General features: G+C 47.8%; 1 protein-coding gene across 9 annotated transcripts in view; it reads right to left on the bottom strand.

The window, feature by feature from the left end:
- The window catches only part of ADGRB1 (adhesion G protein-coupled receptor B1), a 280,607-nt gene that overhangs the window by 101,595 nt on the left and 159,581 nt on the right, over positions 1 to 19,431 (bottom strand). For all 9 annotated transcript variants that reach the window (XM_038127279.1, XM_038127283.1, XM_038127286.1 and 6 more), the window contains 2 exons: positions 17,089 to 17,191; positions 16,053 to 16,096 (listed from right to left, as the gene is read on the bottom strand). In XM_038127279.1, coding sequence (XP_037983207.1) covers positions 16,053 to 16,096; positions 17,089 to 17,191 — 147 coding nt within the window. The remainder of the gene's footprint in view (positions 1 to 16,052; positions 16,097 to 17,088; positions 17,192 to 19,431) is intronic.

Raw genomic sequence — 19,431 nt, 5'->3', positions numbered from 1 at the left:
CAGGAAGATTTCCGCTACCATACAATCCCAGTGGTTTTAAGTAGACTGCATGACTGTGGTCGGGTCTGCTCTAATTCCTGCTTTTCTGCCATGGATGTCTGGTAGGAAAGGCATGGAGCCACAGCACCCCAGCAATTTTGCAAGGAGCAGGAATAAGGAGCAGGTGCTGAGCAGAGCGACATGGATCTGCTTGTGCTTTTCTCAGGAAAGCAGGTCACGGGGGAGGAGGGGGAGTCCTTTCCCAGCTTTGCTACTGCAAATGTGTTTAACTAAAGCCACGCTGGTACCCAAACACTCTGCTGGCCCCTCTGGAGCTCGTGCAAAGAGGGATTGCTATCAAAACCTTTTAAAGCCACTTTCTGCTAAAGAAAAATGGCTTGCAGAGATACAAGCTGGTGGAAGCCTCTCTACTCCCAGCAACATTTCTTCATTAGGCTTTCTCCTCTCTCCTCCCCATTCCTGCTGTATCTCTGTACATCTGGAATCAGAAAGGACACAGAGTTCCCCTAAAACCCAGGCAGTAGACTTGGCTTCTGTTCTATTCTATTCTATTCTATTCTATTCTATTCTATTCTATTCTATTCCACACCACTCCACTCCACTCCACTCCACTCCACTCCATTCCCACTTTCAGTGACACCCCTACCTTCAGCCACCCACCTTTCCCAAATTGGACAGATGTTGCAGCATCTGTGCAAGCTCACACTCAACTGTCTGCTGTGCTTTATGTGCTGAGGTTCAGCTGAGGTGCAGTGACAGGTTTGGGAGAGCATTCATCCCAAAGGGAGTTTCTGACTTCCCACTTAGTGAGAAGACGTGGAATATTCCTCAGCTAATTAAATACTTGCCAATTATAAGTCAGCACCAATGATGAGTGTGCTGACTAAAGCAATTTTTACTGAAAAATGTCTCTGCTGTCCTGTCTGGGCTTTGCAGCACCAGCAGTGGCCTTTCTTGCAGGAATTGCTGATGGTGCAGTAGCAGGCACAGTCCTAGGGGTGAAGTGTCCTTTATTTTTCCCCCACAATCTGCCCAGCACTAAAATGCACATAAACCAGTGCCAAACACATCTATCTCTGCCTCTTCCCTTGGCAGGGTGATCATTTCAGCCCTTCCTCTGCACCTCCTGCAGACCTGAACAGATTCCCTGGACTCAGCTTCCACACTGGAACATCCTTGCAGAGGGAGAACCAACTCTTGCTGCTCAAAGGCTTGTGGTGCAGGGATCAGGACTGGGTCTATAACTCCCAAGCTGGGAAATTCAGAAGTCCCCCTGAGCCTCACTGATATCTCATGGATTAAGCCAGTAACAGCTGAATGCACTCAACCCGCCTGGCACTTTCTTTGCCAGGGCCCAGGGGAGGCAGGGAGCACGGGGATGAAGCCAGGCAGTATCACCATCACAGATGAAATGCAGATGAAATCCCAGCAGGAAGCTTTTATCCTCTGGCTCAGGAGTGCTCATTGCCAGGGTGCTTTCTCCGAAAGCCAAGCTGGCACCTGGAGCCAGGAATTTCCAAAGAAGGAGATCAGATTGCAGAGGGTGGGAAAAGGGAGATTCCTGCTGCTGCAGCTCCTTCCATCCCAGCCAGGAAGGTGGGCAGGGGGGAATGTCCAGAGGAGAGAAGCAGATAAGCATCAGAATAAGGAACAAAGGAATAAACAGTGAAGACTTTGCAGAGAAGAAACTTTCTGGAGCCACCAACGAAGCAGAACAAGTTGGGGAGAGAGACAGAGAATCTGGAAATCAGTTTGGGTCCGAGTGTGTGGAGAAAGTTGATCAGAACATTTAGTTTGACACTCAGGAGTCCTGAAAGGAAAAAAGTTTGGAAACCACAGTGCTAAGGTGTAAATCTGACTGTTTTCTCCCCAGCCCCTCCAAAATGACCCTGCCAACAGTGCTAGCTCGTGAATCAAGGTCATCCACACAGAGTGAGCAGCGAGCAGACAGGTAGGTTAGGACCAAAGGGATGAACCTGCTGGTCCCAGCCTTCACCTGCCCAAGGGTAACAGACTGAGCAAGAAAAGTACAGTGGATGTGACAGCTCCCACTCCATCCTCCTGTTTGATCTTCCTTTCTTTCCTGAGATGACAGGAGGTGTCAGAGTGAAGGAGCACCGCTCACTAGCTGGAGGCTCCCAGGCCACCTCTTCTGAAAGCTTTTCTGGGGAGGAAGGGAGGCCAGGAGGACAAAAATAAATGCTCCTTGTTCAGGGGACCTGAGAGCGGGTCCCCATGTCGCTCCTGCTTCAGAGCAGCAGAAAATGTTCTGAGAGTTCCTGTCAGTTCTGTTGCATTTTGAAGCTGTCTCACCCCTGAAAGCTTCCAAAGCAAAGTGACACTTGTCATTGGACCAACCCTGCTCCCTCCTAAACCCTCCAAAAACACTAATCTGGGTAAAGGCAAATGTAAAAGAAAATTCAGAGCGGTAAGTGACCTAGAAAAGGAGTTGTTTTGGTTTTTTGTTCAGCTCCAGTTGCAATAACAGCACACTGAAAGCTGTGAAATGCTGGGGCATGACAATAATAGGAGTCATGTAAGTCCTGGTTCACAGGCTGCAGCAGCTCTTTGCTGGAGAGAGAAGAGGCAGGACAACCTCAGCTGCCTCCCAGATCCCAGGAGGAGCTGGCAGAGCTGGCAATTAGCAAAAGCATCTTTTGCACTTGTAAACTGAGAGAGTTGGGTAGAAATGAGCTGGGAAGCTGGGAAATGCCCGGTGCTGTGATACCGTTTCTAACAACACTTGGGAGGTGCTGATGCCTGAGTGGAGACAAACACAGCAGCCCTCCAGAAGAGGGGGTGGAGAGGGGGAGTTCTTTTTATAGCTACCTGGAAAAAAAAAATCAAAACATTTTTGTCCCACAAACAGGATATTCCTGGGAACACCGTGGTGGAATGCACCTCACTATCACTTCAAACGGAATTTTAGGAAGCATTTCTTTACACAGAGGGTTGTCAAACACTGGAACAGGCTTCCCAGAGAGGTGGTAAACGTCTTAAACCTGTCAGTGTTTGAAAGGGATTTAGAAAACCCTCCTAATAACTTTCGGATAGCCCTGAACTGGTTGGGCAGTTGGAGTTGGTGATTAAGTCCCTTTTAACAGAAAATTCTATTCTATTCTATTCTAGTCCATTCCAATGGCAATTCTGAGATGCTTCCCCTGCCCTGTTCCATGTGTCTCATGCAAAACATTTTCAGTCTGGCCCCTCACCCTGAGTTGTTTCTCTTGGGGATGAGCAGCAGATTCTCTCATCAGTGCAACTTTAATGACTGAAAAAATCCTTGGGCTACAGCACAGCCACAGCCATGTGTGTGCTTTCCCCATCCCTGCATTCACACTGGATCTCCATGTCTTGGGCATGTCTAAATTACACCTTAGGCATCAAAAATCCCTTCCCTCCAGGTACCTTTGTAGCTGAAAGATGATTTTCCCAGCCAGGACCCAGATTCTGCAGTAATATTGGACACAGGGAGCTCCCTCCACTCTCCTTGTGTTGTTCCACGTGCAGCAGCTCCGGAGACACATTTTTCTTGGATTCTAGGGATTTGCATCACAGAGTTCTGCCTCCCTCATCACTACCAGTAACCAAACAGTCCCTTGGAACATATTTTAAATGTCAGGAAACTCTCCAGCACTGTTTTGACCAATACATGGGATACCAGGACTGGAAAAGATCTGTCTGAGCACAATTCCCAGAAGCAGTGATACATTACTGCAGCTTCAATTTGGGCTTGTGTGGAAGATTAAAGGTAAAGATATCCCAGCTGACAGCCAAAAATCTTGCAACAGCCCTTTGCCCAGGCCCCAGCCTAGGATTATGGGTGAAAAAGAAATCACATGCATATTGATAATCCCTGGGATAATCCTGTGCAGTGCCCTTGAAGCTATACGGAGCCTTGCTGAGGTTTGAAGATTTCTTCCTTAAGATTTGACGTATGAATTCTATGTACCATTAAATAAATAATAACCACAGCTAAAAAGGAATAGCATTCTCTTGGATCCCAGCTCCTCTGCGCTCCTTTTCTCCCAGTACAGGCCACAGTTAACTTTTATTCACAGCCATCAGCAGAGCCGTGAGAGAGGGCAGGAGAGCTGAGCTGTGGCTCTGCTCTGCTCCTCCTGGGTGACAGAGGATAAATCCCTCCCTGGGTTTATCCTTTCCCACCTGAAAATGACACAGTTCTGGTTCTGGGAGCAGCCCAACACTCATTAGTGCAATATGACCCTTTCCATTTTTGTCTCCTTGTCTGGCTGGTGGTGGATTGGATCCATCCCCCAAAAATGAGGGGGACTGATGTGCTTCCCACCCATTTTGCTGTCTGTGATGCCTCAGGTTTTAGCTTTTATGTTTTTCAGATTCTGTGCTGCTTTAGTGTGTACTTCTGAGCTTCACATTAGTGGATGGTGAGCTCTCTTCACAGAACAAGGAGACAAAACAATTCCTTCTCTAGCTGGGGACCGAGGACAACTGATCCAAATCTCAGGCCCAAGAGCAGAAACAGCGGTGGCCTGAAGAGAGGAAAACAAGAAGGATGGGACTTCATGATCTGAAGCTGTAATTGGACAATTAACTCCAATATGCAAATGGACCAAAACTTATCAAAGTGTGAGACCTTGTGGCTGGTCATGCATTTTGTGACCATTTTGGGTTCATCTTGGGTGTAGCCCTGGCTGGTCTCTTGTGCTGCCCAAGGTGTATCCATTGAGGCTTTCTAATAAATCCCTACTTTATTCTGTAACTCTGTCCAGTCTCTGTTCTAGGACAGCCTTCACAAGGCATCACCTGCACTTCCATCCTCGGCAGCAAGAAAGGCAAGAAAGGCTCTCCTCAAACCTGGGAAGATCAAGGCTGTTGCTGGGTCAGGCTTCAGGCCACCCCCATAAAATCACAGAGTGGTTTGGGTAGGAAAAGACCTTAAAGATCATCTCATTCCAACCCCTTTCCATGGGCAGGGACACCTTCCACTGTCCCAGGTTGCTCCAAGCCCTGCCTAGCCTGGCTTTGGACACTTCCAGGGATGGGGCAACCACAGCTTCTCTGGGCAACCTGTGCCAGGGCCTCGCCACCCTCACCCTGCCATGCACCAGGCTCTGGCAGAGGGTGAATTTATTCCCTCAGAGACAGCCAGCAAACCCCCTCCTGACATCCCACCAACACTCCACATGTCCATTAAACCCCCTGGAGATGTAGCTCTGGCCTGAAGGACAAGGGAGCTCTGGGAGATGAACACTCATCTTCCAACTGGTCAGTGCTGTAATTAAATTAAAGGATTTGCAAAGCCCTGGAAAGAGCCTTGACAAGTCTGAAAATTGTTCTATTCCGTGAAATTGGGCTTTCTGACCTCACTGCAGCAGTTATTTTCCTGACTGAGGGTTAAAGTGCATCCAAATAAATATGATGGAAAGGACACAGAGGATTTGTCCCCTCCAGGACTTTTGCTCATTGCCTTTCAGGATGGCCACTGGGAAAATCTGTCAAGCTCCACATTGAGTTGGCTGCCAGAGCAGGCTTGATATTCCATGTTTTTGCTAATTCTCTCTGCCATGGGGCTGAGAGGCCACGGACAGCTCAGGTGGGATGCACAGGTTAGTGTCTCGTGCCCTCACGTGACCAATCTCATGGTGGTGGCCCTGAGTCTCCTCATTCCACCTTATGAAGTCCAAAATTCACTTGGTGACACTCCCTGCTGCCCACACAAAACGAAAACCACAATGGGAGCTCCTCTGGGTGACCAGTCTGACCATCAAACTCACCTTTAGATAACCAGCTCTCAGTGATAAATAAGAATACTTATTTTTGCTCACTAACAGGAGCTCCTTGCTCCCAGATTTCCTGACATTTCGAGGAGCTGTCTGATGTTATTTAGCACAGCAGGCTCAGGGAAAACTGAGGCACGAAGCTTACACTGATTTGCCCAGACACACAGAAAGTTCATCATTAGACAAGGGCTGCATCCTGGGCACTGTGGCCTCTTTTTGCTGCTGTTTTAGCAGAACATTTCATCTTCTAGCATGGTGCACAAGCAGTCAGGTGAAAACGAACACAAGACCTTTTCTCCTCTTTAAAACATGGGCAAACTTTCCCCATCCTTATTCACGGTGTGCCAGTTCTGGAGCCTTTTCCACCACATCCATCAGTCCTACCTTGTCCATCCTGCCAGTCCATCCCCTCTGAGCAATGGCATGGACTCAAGAACCTGCACCCTGACCCTTTCCCATAGAATCCCATCATGAGAATGAGGTGTCTGGGACTGGAATGGACAAAATAGATAAAATTAGATATTAGGGAGAAATTCTTCCCTGGGAGGATGGTGAGGTCCTGGCACAGGTTGCCCAGAGAAGCTGTGGCTGCCCCATCCCTGGAAGTGTCCAAGGCCAGGTTGGATGGGGCTTGGAGCAACCTGGGATAGTGGAAGGTGTCCCTGCCCATGGAACAGGGTTGGAATGGGATGATCTTGAAGGTCCCTCTCTACTCAAAGAATTCTCTGATTTTTGATGAAATTTTAGAAATAAAAAAATTATTTTGATTGCAGTGGATACTACTGTGTTTCTGCCTTGCAGTTCAAGGATTCATTAAAAACTGAGGCATTTTAAGAAGTTCATCTGAACTTGCCTCAGTCTTGCAAGAATGTTGAGCAAAGCCTGATGGGGAAACTTCTTCTTATGTCCTTAGCAAAGATAAAACATAAAACATCACCTTCTCAGCTAGATGCTCAAGCATCTACCTAGTGCTGATAGTGTGGGCTTTGTCTAAGCCTGGTCCTGAGGCACTTGTGGTCATAACACACCTTCCTCAAATCATGCACAGGCTACTCTGGAGCCCTCAGCTCCCAGCAAAGCCAGTATTCCAGAGGACACAAACCTGGTAAGACCTGCAGGTTTAGAGACAGAACCATTTGGAAAGTGGTGTTCTGTACCCAGACAGAATTTCTTGTGCCCATAAAGGCAGACTAAATCAATCCAGAAAAGAAGCACATGGAGATAAAGCGACTCCACTCTGAATCTCACACACAGAGGGTGCAGAGCATTCTGCTGGTGCAGCTCCTCTGTGCACTTGAGCCTGCCTTGAAGCCGGTTCAAAGCTGCACCCTGTTGTGTCACTGGAGTTAGAGCACACCAAAATCAGGCAGCAGGTTTCCCCTGTCTGCCTTTTTTCCCCACACTTCAAAGCCTGCAGCTGTGATCCAAAGCTCTCCACCAGCACACACAGATGCCTGGGCTGTTACAGCCTGGAGTCTCCTCATGCAACCTGGGAAGTCAAGCTGGATTTCCACCACAAGCCACCCTCAGCAGCCTGGCATGTCCATGAAGATGGCTTCAGGAGAGCTGGCAGGGATGCAGGCAAGACAGGTATGCCACCACAGAATCACAGAATTGTTGGTTGGAAAAGATCCTCAAGCCTAACTCTTGACCCAGCACTGCCATGTTCACCACTAAACCGCAGCCCCAAGTGCCACATCTACGTATCTTTTAAATCCCTCTGGGGACGGTGACTCAGCCACCACCCTGGGCTGCCTGTTCTAGGGCTTGACTACTCTTTCCATGAAATAATTTTCCCTAATATCCAATCCAAACCTTCCCTGCTGTGACTTGAGGGAGTTTCCTCCTGTCCTGTCGTTTGTTACCTGGAAGACTGACCCTCACCTGGCTGCCCCTCCTGTCAGGGACTTGTGGAGAGCCAGAAGGTTCCCCCTGAGCCTCCTTTCCTCCAAGCTGAGCCCCCCAGCTCCATCAGCTGCTCCTGCTGTTTGTTTGTTTGTTTGTTTTCAGAATGCACAGCACAAACACATGTGAACACGGAAATCATCCCGAACCTCACGAGGCTCCAGCTCTCACCCTCACCACTGAGCTAAGGTTGGGAATCACATCACTGAACCCAAAGCCCCTTCCCAGTGGGAGCATCCTCCAGGTGTCAGTGTCTGGCTTCTGCCAGGTCTGTAGGGAGAATTCATTTATTCCACCCATATTCCTGACTTGGCTAGGGAAGCAAGGGGACATTTGATGCAGAGCCTCTGAATCCTCTGTCCTCTCCCCTTTTCCCTTCTGTCAAAAGCCATTAAACCCTGCTCTGCTGGAAGGCAGCAAAGGCCCTGCCTTCTCCTGCTCAGCTTCTCCTGCATCCTGTGCTGTGAAAGGCACAGTCGAACAATCCAGCACCTGCTTTCCCAGTTCCGTGGACAATTCTGACCATGGGAAGGCCAAAGGAGTTTAACTCCTGTCCCAAACAGGGATGGACACAGCCCTGTGCTCTGCTGCTTTGTGCTGAAGCAGAAACAGTACTGGCCACCTCTTTCCTGAAGCACCTGGAATCCAGGCAACAACTCCCAGCCACTGATCTTAGGAGACACCAATTAGTCCCTGGTCTTCTCCCCTCTTATTTTATGCCAGGAGGAGTTGGGAGCAAGGGAAAGAGAAAAGAGAGGCAGAGGTGCCACTCACGAACCTGAGAGTCACTCAAAGGGGCTGGGATTAATAAATCAAAATCAGGAAAAGGTGTCCTTGTAACAGAGGAGGTGTCTGGCAAAACAGCCCCCTGAAATCTGCCCTTCTTTGTGCTCCCAGCAGCCCTAGAACCCAGGCTGAGGAGAGACAAATCCTCAGGCTCTGGAGGTGTGACTGGGTTTCACTACATTGCCCTGCTTTGTCTGCTCTCACCCAGGGCTAGAAAAAGCCTCCTGGGACCATAATTCCATCTGCCTGGTTGCACACTGCGAGTGCAGTCAGACAGGCTGAATTAAGGGACCCTTCTAACTGGGTTTAACACAGGGGAACTAATGGGAATATTCAGATTAACCTCCCTGCATGCCCCTGTGTAGCCAGCCTTTCTTCCCTTCCTGACATCCCCTCAACACATCCACAGGAGCAGTTGGGAAAGGCAGGATTTGCAGCTGAAGATGGAGGAAGTGGGGAATCAATTCAAGTGGGGAATTGAACTGATTAAGGGCAATGGAGCTCGAACAGGGGGACTGGCAAACACCAGCACACGTATGGGATCACATGAAGGGCAGTGTTGCTCCCCCACAGTTGGATTGCTGCAATAAAAAAATATATATAATATATAATTTGTATAAAAAATATGTAATAGGTCATTAAAAGATCCAAAGGGGAGAGCAGTGCACCGATTTCTCACAGGGTTTTAGGGTTTAACAGAACACCAGGTCAAGGGTGGTGACCTCTGCTCTGCTCCTGTGAGACCCTTCCTGGACTGTGTCCAACTCTGATGCCTCCAACATCAGAAGGACGTGGAACTGCTGGAGAGATTCCAGAGGAAACCACGAAAATGATCAGGGATGGAGCCCTTCTTCTCTGGAGCCCAGCTGGGAGAGCTGGGGGTGTTCTTTGGGGGAAAAATAAAGTATCAAGGACACCCTAGAGCCCCTTCCAGGGCCTAAAGGGGCTCCAAGAGAGCTGGAGAGGGACTTTGGACAAGGGATGGAGAGCCAGGACAAGGGGGAATGGCTTTAAGCTGAGAAAAGTTGGATTTAGGTGGGATATTAGGGAGAAATTCTTCCCTGTGAATGTGGCAAGGCCCTGGCCCAGGTTGCCCAGAGAAGCTGTGGCTGCCCCATCCCTGGAAGTGTTCAAGGCCAGGTTGGATGGGTCTTGGAGCAACCTGGGACAGTGAAAGGCATCCCTGGCCATGGCAGGGGGGTGGAACTCGAGGACCTCTGAGGTCCTTTCAACCTAAACCATTCTGTGACTCTGTGAAGTGTCTGTATCCGGGGGAATCATTCATCCCTGTCAGCACAGACAGGCTGTGACTGCCTGATCTACAGCTCTGGCAGGGTCATTAATGCTCTGGGTGACAGACAGGGGGAAAGAGAAGCTGTTTCTTGACTTCAGAAAGCTTTTCTTCAAAAGACAGGCACTGGGAGATGGATTAACTGATGTGATGAGCAAAATTATTTCTGTGGGATGTTAGAGATAAGGCAATTCCTGCGTGACACGTTTCTGATGGTGGGGAGTAGAGGAACTAAGGGAGCTGTACATGCCCTCCAAAGGGAATCAGAGCAGCAAGGCTGGACTCACAAAAAGCCCCAAAAAGCACAGGAAAGAAAAGTGAATGCCTTTCTCTTTCAAGAAGTGGTGTGGAGCCCATGGAACTCAAACCAGGTCCTGCTCCTTGTGCTGCCTTGCCAGGACTTTCCTTTTATCCTGTTGGACATGCAGTCAGGAATTCAGGCAGCTTGGGATTCTGCAGATTAGACACTGGATATCCCACCCAAAAAACGGGAATTTCAGGCAAAGTAGCTGCACTTCAAGATTCATGGGGCATCTGGACCATAAGCACCAAAGAGTATAATTACCCTATAAAAAAATTATAGAAACAATTCCTCCTAGGATATTTTGTGTGCTCCTCTGAGTTGTTCCAGACAAAGCAAACAAACAAAAACACCCCAAAAAAACTTGCTCTGACACTTCAAAACTCTCCCAGTGGTTTGTGTCTCGGGCACCTCCAGGACTAACCCACACCCGACCCCTCAAACAGTTCCTGTCTAAAAAAGTCCCATGAGCAGGGCTGTCCTCAGCCTCTGGAGTTGTATTTTAGGATATCACAAGTTTCCAGGTGATTTAACCTCACCCCAGGACTGAGGCAGTGTTTGTTTTGTTCTCCAAGCCTAACCTTGCTCACACAGGTCACCTTCCTAAACAGTGAGGTTTGCATTTCCTAAGTCAGGTAGGTGAAAGGCTTTAATTACTGGAACAATCTTTCCCAAGGGAAGCCGAGGGTGTCCTTGAATTAAAACCACAGATTCCCGAGGCGCTTTCTCTTCCAAGAGCAGAAAAGCTTTTATGCAAATATTTTGGAAGGTTTGGAAAGGCCTCTTAAGATCAGTTATTGTAATGCCTGGTTATTATAATGTTTAGTTATTAAAATGAGACAGAGGAGTTGCTCAATGGAGCCAGGTGTTCCCTGAGGGATTAGGGTTCCCCTGGCAATGCAGACCTGCTGGATCTCACTCTTTGTGTGTCTGGGGCTGGATTTCACACCTGCATGGCCTGATTTTGTTTCCTGCACCAGGGGCTGAAATACAAACCCTCAGCTGGCTTGGACCCTGCTGTCACCAAGGAGGGGACAAGTAGTGCTCACCTGTTGCAGCCTGATCCCATGTCTGATCTCCAGACCATTCATAGGATTTTGGGATGGAAGGGACTTTAAATATCTTCTCACTCCAACCCCCTGCCATGGGCAGGGACACCTCCCACTAGACCAGGTTGCTCCAAGCCCTGTCCAGCCTGGCCTTGGGCAGTTCCAGGGATGGGACTTTCCTGGGTATTGCAGTTTCCAGGGTTCCAACACCACCCTCATGGTAAATAATTTCATCCTAATATCCAATCTAAACCTACTTTATTTCACTTTAAAGCCATTTCCCCTTGTCCATCACTCCATGCCCGTGTCAGACATCCCCCACTTTGTGGTTCGTGACTGTCCCTTTCCATCTCACACCACTTCTCCTCATTTACCTGATCCTGTGCTCAAAGAACACCCAAACAACAGCTTTGATGGCCTGAACCCAGATTTATCAGCCCCATGGGGCAGCAGGACTGCTTTGCAACACTAAACAGCCCCACGCCTTCCTCTGCAGCCACAGAATCATGGAATTTTTAAGGCTGGAAAAGATCATTGAGCCCAACTCTTGACCCACCATTGCCATGTTCACCATATACCTTACCTCCAAGTGCCACACCCACACATTTTTGGACACTCCCAGGAGTGCTGACTCAGCCACCACCTCCTGGGGCAGACTATTCCAAAGCCTGACCACTTTCCCAGGGAAGAATTTTTTCCTAATATCCAATCTAAACCCCTACTGGTGCATCTCGAGGCTGTTTCTTCTTGTCCTGTCACTTATTACCTGGGACAAGAGACTGACTCCAGCCTCATTTAAATGTCCTGTCAGGGAGTTGCAAAGACACAAGAAGTGATGCTGCCAGTAACAAACCTTGGCTCTGTCTCCCTGTTCCCATTGCCAAATGAAATCCCTGTTGTGCACTAGGGCAAGGCAGGTGAGAAATGAAACTCTGGTGAAGCACAAGAACATAAGCGCACAACCATGGCTGTATTTATCAACTCCTCCCCTGTCCCAGGAGGAGAAAGAGGGAGCTGCAGACCAGATCCTGCCTGGGTTTTCACTTCATCAGGGCTAAGCAGCCAATAATTACTCCAGATGAATACCCTTGGAGGAGAGCCAGAGAATCCCAAATCATTCTCTGATTTCAACTTTCAATTTACCCAGCCCATGCTAAGCTCATTAATCACACTCGTAGCACCCAACACAACAGAAATTAGTTCCTGATCTTCTCCCCTCTTATTTCATGCCAGGAGGAGTTGGGAGCAAGGGAAAGAGAAAAGAGAGGCAGAGGTGCCACCCACGAATCTGAGAGTCACTCAAAGGGGCTGGGATTAATAAATCAAAAATCCATTGTTAATAGTACAAGCTTAAATATCCATCTAAATGCAAATGAATGAACACTCAAGGGCTCTTCCTCTTTTTTTATGTCCAAGTGCTCTGTTCGACAGCTCCATCTTTGAGGAAGCACATGGTCACCACATAATTGTCTGATTCTAATTGCAATTTTACAGCCCAACCCTTCACGGCCCATGGATTTTAAGTGGCCTTGAAAGGATTTTGGCATGCTCTGGATGGGATTGGAAGCTCAGGTGTCTGCAGGAACAGGCAGGAGCTCTCATGGGAGGATTGCTCCAGGTTTCCAGCCTCTGTACCTGTTCAGTCACAGGAGGCAAAGGGTTAAATCCAAAGGCTTGGTCACTGGAATCAGGTGGAATTTGGGCACCAAGATCTTCAGCCTCAGGTGGGTGACTGTGAGTGTGGGGAAGCTCCACCTGGCCACCCATCCTTGGAGCAGGAACATGGAGAGTGGCACAAGAGGAATCTTGAGGGGTCTCAGCGTCTTCTGAGAAAGCAACCTGATTCACAATTGTCTCCTTTATTCTATAATTTTTCTTCTTTGAATTCTAAATAGTCAAATGCTTGCAAAAATATTAAGGTGTGGGTTAAAGGTTTGGTTACTGGAAAGTGGACTGGCTCAGTGGAATTAATAATGTGGAGGAAGGGCCATGTGTGTTCTGACAGAGAATGGCCCTCGTTGGGTTTTTGCTCTTTGTGTTAAGTCTTATCTGGAGTATTTAGGAAGGAATAGGATGGGTGGTTCCACAGCTGAAGTAGAATGGGTGGGTGGCACTGGCCACTAGGTGGTTTGAAGCATGGACCCTCAAAGAACACACTGTGAAGATGATAATTCAAGGCAGAGCAAATGAGGATTTGCCATCAACAGGCTGGCTTGGGCTGCAGGGAATGCAGCAGCGGGGAGAACAGGCAGGGAAATGGAGCTGTAAATCCATTAAATTGGTCAGAACTGGGAAATGGGATTTCACAGAATGGTTTGGTTTGGAAAAGATCTTCAAAAACATTTAATTCCAACCTCTCTGCCATGGACAGGGACACTTCCCCCTAGACCAGGTTACTCAAAGAGCCATCCAGCCTGATTCTGAGCACTTCCAGGGATGGGACATCCTTGGTTTCACCCATTTGCACAAACACCTTATGAGACTGATCAGTGGGAAAACCTCCAGGCCACAGGGAGAGATAGCAGGAAGGAGAAGATGGGAGCAAAGAGGGAAACCAAAAACGAGTGGCTGAACTAAGGGGTTTCCTAGCACAGAGCCACCAATCAGGACCTCTACCACACACCAGGCAACAAGTCCAGGGTGCAAAAGTTCTTGTTCCAAGCAGGAAACAATTACCCAAAATTGTGATTCAAACCCCTCGACAGCTCCAGAGCACTGTTCAAGTTCGAGGTGAGCAGTCAGGACTGGGGAACAGGGTTTGCATAATTTGCCTTTCATTAGACTTTCCCAGGAGGCAGCAGAGGTAGCAAATAAATCAGCTTTAAAATGTTGTGCAAATCAGCTTTTAAAATATTGCACAAACAGCTTGGCAGCTCCCCTCGCCAGAGCTCGCCGGATCAGCTCTAAGTTTTGGAACATCGTCCGAGCAAAAATCTGCTGACATGAGGACCTGGGGCTTTTCAGCTGCTCAGGATTGTAGATGTTGGTTGCAGACACTTGCAGGTGTGCACACACACCCCCAAAAATCCCAAAACACAGGGAAAGTGGAGGCTTAGCAGCAGCATTTGCACAACCAATCTGCTGGGGGGGGTTGGAATCCATGCTTGAAAACTGAACCGTGGCCTTGGTGCCAAGAAATTTCCTGCTCATCTCTTAGCTCCCATTCTTTGGTGCCATGAGGATGCAGGAAAGGAATTCCAACATCTTGCACTCCCAGAGGGACAACAGGCACCCCAGGAAGCTGCTGAGCCTTGGGAGGAAGAGTGTGGAGCAGCCAGAGCTCCCAGGGCAGGAATACCTGGTCTAGGGGGTTGGAATGAGATGATCTTTAGGATCCCTTCCAACCCAAACCATTTTCTAGGATGAGGCAGAGCTGATGATGCTGAACTGGGCTGCTCTGCCTCTAGTTCAGAAATGCCATCCAAACCTCACAGTTCATGCTCAGCACTGGACAAACCTTCATCTGTGTCCTACCAGGCACTTCCCAGGGCCAGCTCTGACAGATTCCCGTACCCACCCTGAATGGCATCCCTGTCCCTCAGCCACTCCCTAACTGGATTTTGCTCTTTTCATGCTCAGACTGCAGCTAATTAAATCCAGGTCTGAGCATGGCAGGGAAACATCTCCATGTTCCTGGACACAACCCTCTCTCTGCTTTTGGAAAGCCAAAAGTAATAGGATGGAGTGCAGAGCAAAAGAGGCAATGGTTCCAGCTCCTGCCTTTACTTGCCAAAAATTGGGTTGTTGTACAAGAGCTTTAATTCCATTCCAGCATGGAGAAACAACAGATCTAGCAGAGCAGGCCAGCTCCTGAACCTGCCCACCAATCCAACCCTTTGCGCCAACCCACACACTCTTTGGCACACAGAAAATATTACAAAACCCCCTTTTAATAATTTCTTAAAAGACCACCTGCATCTCAACCATCTTCTTACGCTGGAGCAATTTTCACTAGAAGCCAGAGGGACCAGTTCTGCCCTGGGCTACAACACAGGTGTGATTCCACAAGCAGGGAGAATCTCTGGGTCCTTCAGCTTTGCTTTGGATCCACTCAGAGATGCCAAATTAATCCCAGACCAACAGGAACTGAGCTGAGTGTAAATATGTTGCCTGCCTCTGTGTGCATATGCTACTTAATGGAGCATGAAAGGACAAGAATGGAATAATTTTTCAGATGCTGCTGGTAATAATAATAAATAATAATAATAAATGCAGGGGCATGTGCCAAATGTCTGAGATCTCAAGGAGAGGAACTGACTGCAAGCAGAAGAGGAGCCAGGTATGTGCTCAAACTGAGATGCAAAAGTCAGTGAAGTAAAACCACCATTAAATCAAACACTTTGTATCCCTGTCAAGTTCACTCAGGATTTAAGACCTCACTTTCAGAGCGGTTTTTTTTTTTCTTTCTAGGATGCACATTCTTTGACAACTACTCCCCATATGGGATTTATGGTTCCAGCTCCTTGTGGTAACTTGGGATTGTTTTTTTTTCCCTGCTGGCCACAAGCACATCACTCAAACCCTCCTGAACAGCACCAGTCATGGCTGGAATTCTGGCAAAAACAATTTTTCTATATCACAGCAGCACAATGCAAAGTTCATATCACCTGAACTTCACCTCTATATTTGCAACTGATTTTTTGTTACTCTTCTTATGGTGCATGATTTGGGGTGAGCACTGCAGAGAGCCAAGCACAGCTGTGCTGAGCTCAATCTGAAAACTTCCAGAGTCCTGGGTCCCAGCTCATGCATCCTTTATGTGGAAAAATCCAAAACAGCACTAAAGGACAGCTCAGAGAGAAGCAGTGAACGTGTGAAGGAAGACACACTCCCCACCAGGACAAAGAAAATACTGAGTAGAGAGAGCAAGAACTGACACATCACTGCTAAAATTGTGATGATTTCACCCAAAAAAGCAAACAGACCTGTGAGAGTAAGGAGAAACCCACAGAACTCACCCATCATTTTCATCCCACAGGATGCAGGTCTGGTTGGTGGTTCCCTGCCAGGAGACAAGAAAGGGAAAATAGAAACTAATCAGTCTCATGCTGTTTGTGGAGTGTCTGGACTGGAATGAAGAATGTGGGGCTTGTAAATCTCCTTCCACTGCCCTAAGGATGGGGTGTCTGGGATACACCAGATGAGCTGTCATGGATCTCAAATCCTGGAATGGTTTTTGCCACCCTGGGATTGAAAGGGCAGAATAAAACCTGCCTTGGTTTGTTCTGCATCACGAGCACTGCAGAGGGATTTGACTCTGCCTCTCTCCTGACTCAACCCACGGATATTCCTCCTTATCCCTCCTCACACACAGAATCCTTTTGCTGCTCCCTTCTGGAAAGTGGATCAAATACAGCCTCTGCTTTTGTGGGACAAAAGCACAGCCCTGCAGGAGGGGGGTCAGGTGTGTTTAAAGCTCCCTGGAAGAGGTTTGCCTCTGACTCCAGCTGTCTGAGACAGCTTTGGAAAATCCCTCTAGCAGAGTCCAAAGACACAACAAATCTTAATATTCATGTTGTAGAGCCTCAGGAGGGCATCTAATCTCTACAAGGATGGCCCTTGGCATATGTAAATGTCCATCCCATAAATCTGCTAAGGGTTGAGCAGAGGAACCTGGAGGGAATTTTTAGCCTGCCTTGAAAAGCATTGAGGACAACAGTAATATTCCAGAATTAATGGGAACAACCTTTCCCCCATCCTTTCCCTCCTCAAGGAAGACCATTGTTACATCAACATTTTAATGAGCGCACAATTATTCCTGTGTGATGATGCCCACAATGAAATGGTGTGAACTGGGGACAAGCATGGCCATGTTCCCCGTGCCAGCAGCGTCACCCTCCTGCTGCTTTGGAAACGAAGTTTGTTTTACTTTTTTGGGGAAGACTGAAGGGTCCAACAAAAAGATGTCAGGAGCCCATCAAAACCACCTCATCCTTGCAGCAACACCTTCCTGCCCTGCAGAAGCAAACACAGCCACGGTAAGGAACCACTTACGTTGTACAGGTGGGAGAATTCGATTTCCAGAGGGGTGAGGAGAGACCGAGGGAATGGCTTCACAGTCACAGAGATGACTTTGGAGTTCAGAACGGTGCTGTTCCTGGGGAGGAGAGGGGAAAGAGAGCTTTCAGAGGGATTTTTGTGGAGCAGGGAATCCCATGGCAACCATCACTGGTGGTGCCAGGTTTAGTGTACACAGTGCAGAATGGGTTGATCCCATTATTATAAAATACCCCCAAAGACAATTGCTGCTGCTGGACCCCATCCTCTGCCCTCTGGGGTCCCCTCACAGCCAATCCACATGTATTCTTCCAAAATCAAACCATTTTATGAACTTTATCTACTGGCCTTAGAGTCTGTATCTATCCCAGAAATAAAATATTCCTGGGTTCATTTTCTGTCCCTGTCACAAGGAAACAGAGCTCATTTGGACTACAGTGAGCCTTGTAGGTCCCTTCCAACTCAAAATATTCCATGATTTCACATTAAAAAAAAAAAAACAAATCCTGTTTTGCCTCTCCGAGGCTGGCTTAGCCTGCACTGCAGTGAGGCTGAGGCATGGTTGCTTATCCATGGGGCAGCACACGATCCTGGCTGGAGGCACTGGTGTGTATCTTCGTTCCCTGAGGACCAAAAGCAAATGGAAAAAGGCCAAACCTTTCATGTAGATGTCTAAATGTCTGTGCCCAGACAAATATTGTAATAAATCTGGCAGCCCTGGGAGATTTGGCTCTTGGGAGGGGCAACATGGGAGGAGATACCTCCCCTTCCCGGAAAGCCAAATTCTTTGCAGGCACTTTCCTGGATGCTGAACATGTAAAAATACAGAATTTCCTCATTTTTCTGCAATTTATTGGTGTTTAAGTAAGCAAAAGGTCACCACAAGCAGCAGCTGGAAGTGCTACCACAAAGGAATTGGTAGTGGAGTGGTAAATCCAGATCAGGCTGCTCCCAGCCCCTGTGACATCCATGCACAAAGGAAATCCTTCCTTATCCAAATCTTCACCAAATCTGCAGGTACTGCAAAAATCTTTTGCTTTTCTCTCTGGATTTTATCTTTCTTTTTAAAAAATAATTAGGTGGGAAAGATTTGCACTTGCTTAACAGCTGCTAAAAAAAAATAGGGTTTAAAGAAAAAAAAAAGGAGAAAAAAAATTTTGAATTTTCCATGGATGTGTAAATGGATGCTCAAAAATCTACTGTTCCACCAACACTAGAGGGAACAACAACATTGATTTAACAGGGAAAGAAAAAAAATCAAAAATACATCATTTCCTTTAACAAAAAGGGAAAAACTAAACGAGAAAAAGAAGAAAAAAAAAAAAACAATGAAGCGACGAAGCCCAGCTATCACCCTACAGAGGAAAAGTAAAGGAGTAAATCAATGGGAGCAGGCAGCTGTAAGAAGCTAAAAATGGGATCTGCTGAAAGGTAACCACCAGTGCATGTCTTCATTAGAGGCTGTGTCTGCAAGGGTCAGTCCTCGGGTCAGTGCTGCTGAATATCCGCAGGAGCAGCGGGGATGACACCCAAACCTCCTTGTGGAGGCTGAGGAGCAGGTGAGAATCGATGCAGCCAACACAGACAGACAAAAAAAAAATTGATTTTTCAGCATGGCAAGTTGTTGGAACACAGAAGTCACCGGTGTGCAGACCATGAAGGGTGATCAGTGGCCAAGAAGCTGCAGCTCAACCAGAAGTTGAAGGAAGGTTATAAAAAAAAAATGGAGAGCAATTTTTTTACATGGGTAAATAATGATAGCACAGGGGAATGGTTTTAAACTACAAGAGACAAGGTTAGGATTAAATGTTGAGAGGGAATTCTTTGCTCAGAGGGTGGTGAGGCCCTGACACAGATTCCCAGAGAAGCTGTGGCTGCTCCATCCCTGGAAGTGTCCAAGGCAAGGTTGGATGGGGCTTGGAGAAGCCTGGGATAGTGGAACTTGTCTCTGCCCACGGCAAGGGGTTGGAATGGGATAATCTTGAAAATCCCTTCCACTGAGATGAAGCAAAGAACTTCTGTCTGTACCCTCCTTGTCTGGATTCCACTGTGCTGCTGGGTTCAATTTCACTTTGAGAGGCGGAAACAGCAAAGGGAGCTCAAAACAGAGACACAAAATCAATCCAGGTGCAGGAAAACAAACAAAATTTCTCTGTTGGAAGGCTTGTCTGATAGTTCCTTGCATGTGGGGGCCTTTTCAGTCACCCACCCGAAGGCCAAGTGCCTGGAAGTGAAAGCCAGACAAATTCAGCCTTAAAAAGAGAGGCAGGCTCCTGGCAGAGAAGGTAATTAAGCAGCTGAGCAGCTTGTTGGGGGCGGAGAAGGACTCAGTGTCACGGG

Source organism: Motacilla alba, chromosome 2, assembly GCF_015832195.1.
Source record: "Motacilla alba alba isolate MOTALB_02 chromosome 2, Motacilla_alba_V1.0_pri, whole genome shotgun sequence".
NCBI classification, from domain to species: Eukaryota; Metazoa; Chordata; class Aves; order Passeriformes; family Motacillidae; genus Motacilla; species Motacilla alba.
The sequence above is the reverse complement of the archived record's forward strand: the minus strand, read 5'-3'. Positions and strand labels throughout refer to the sequence as shown.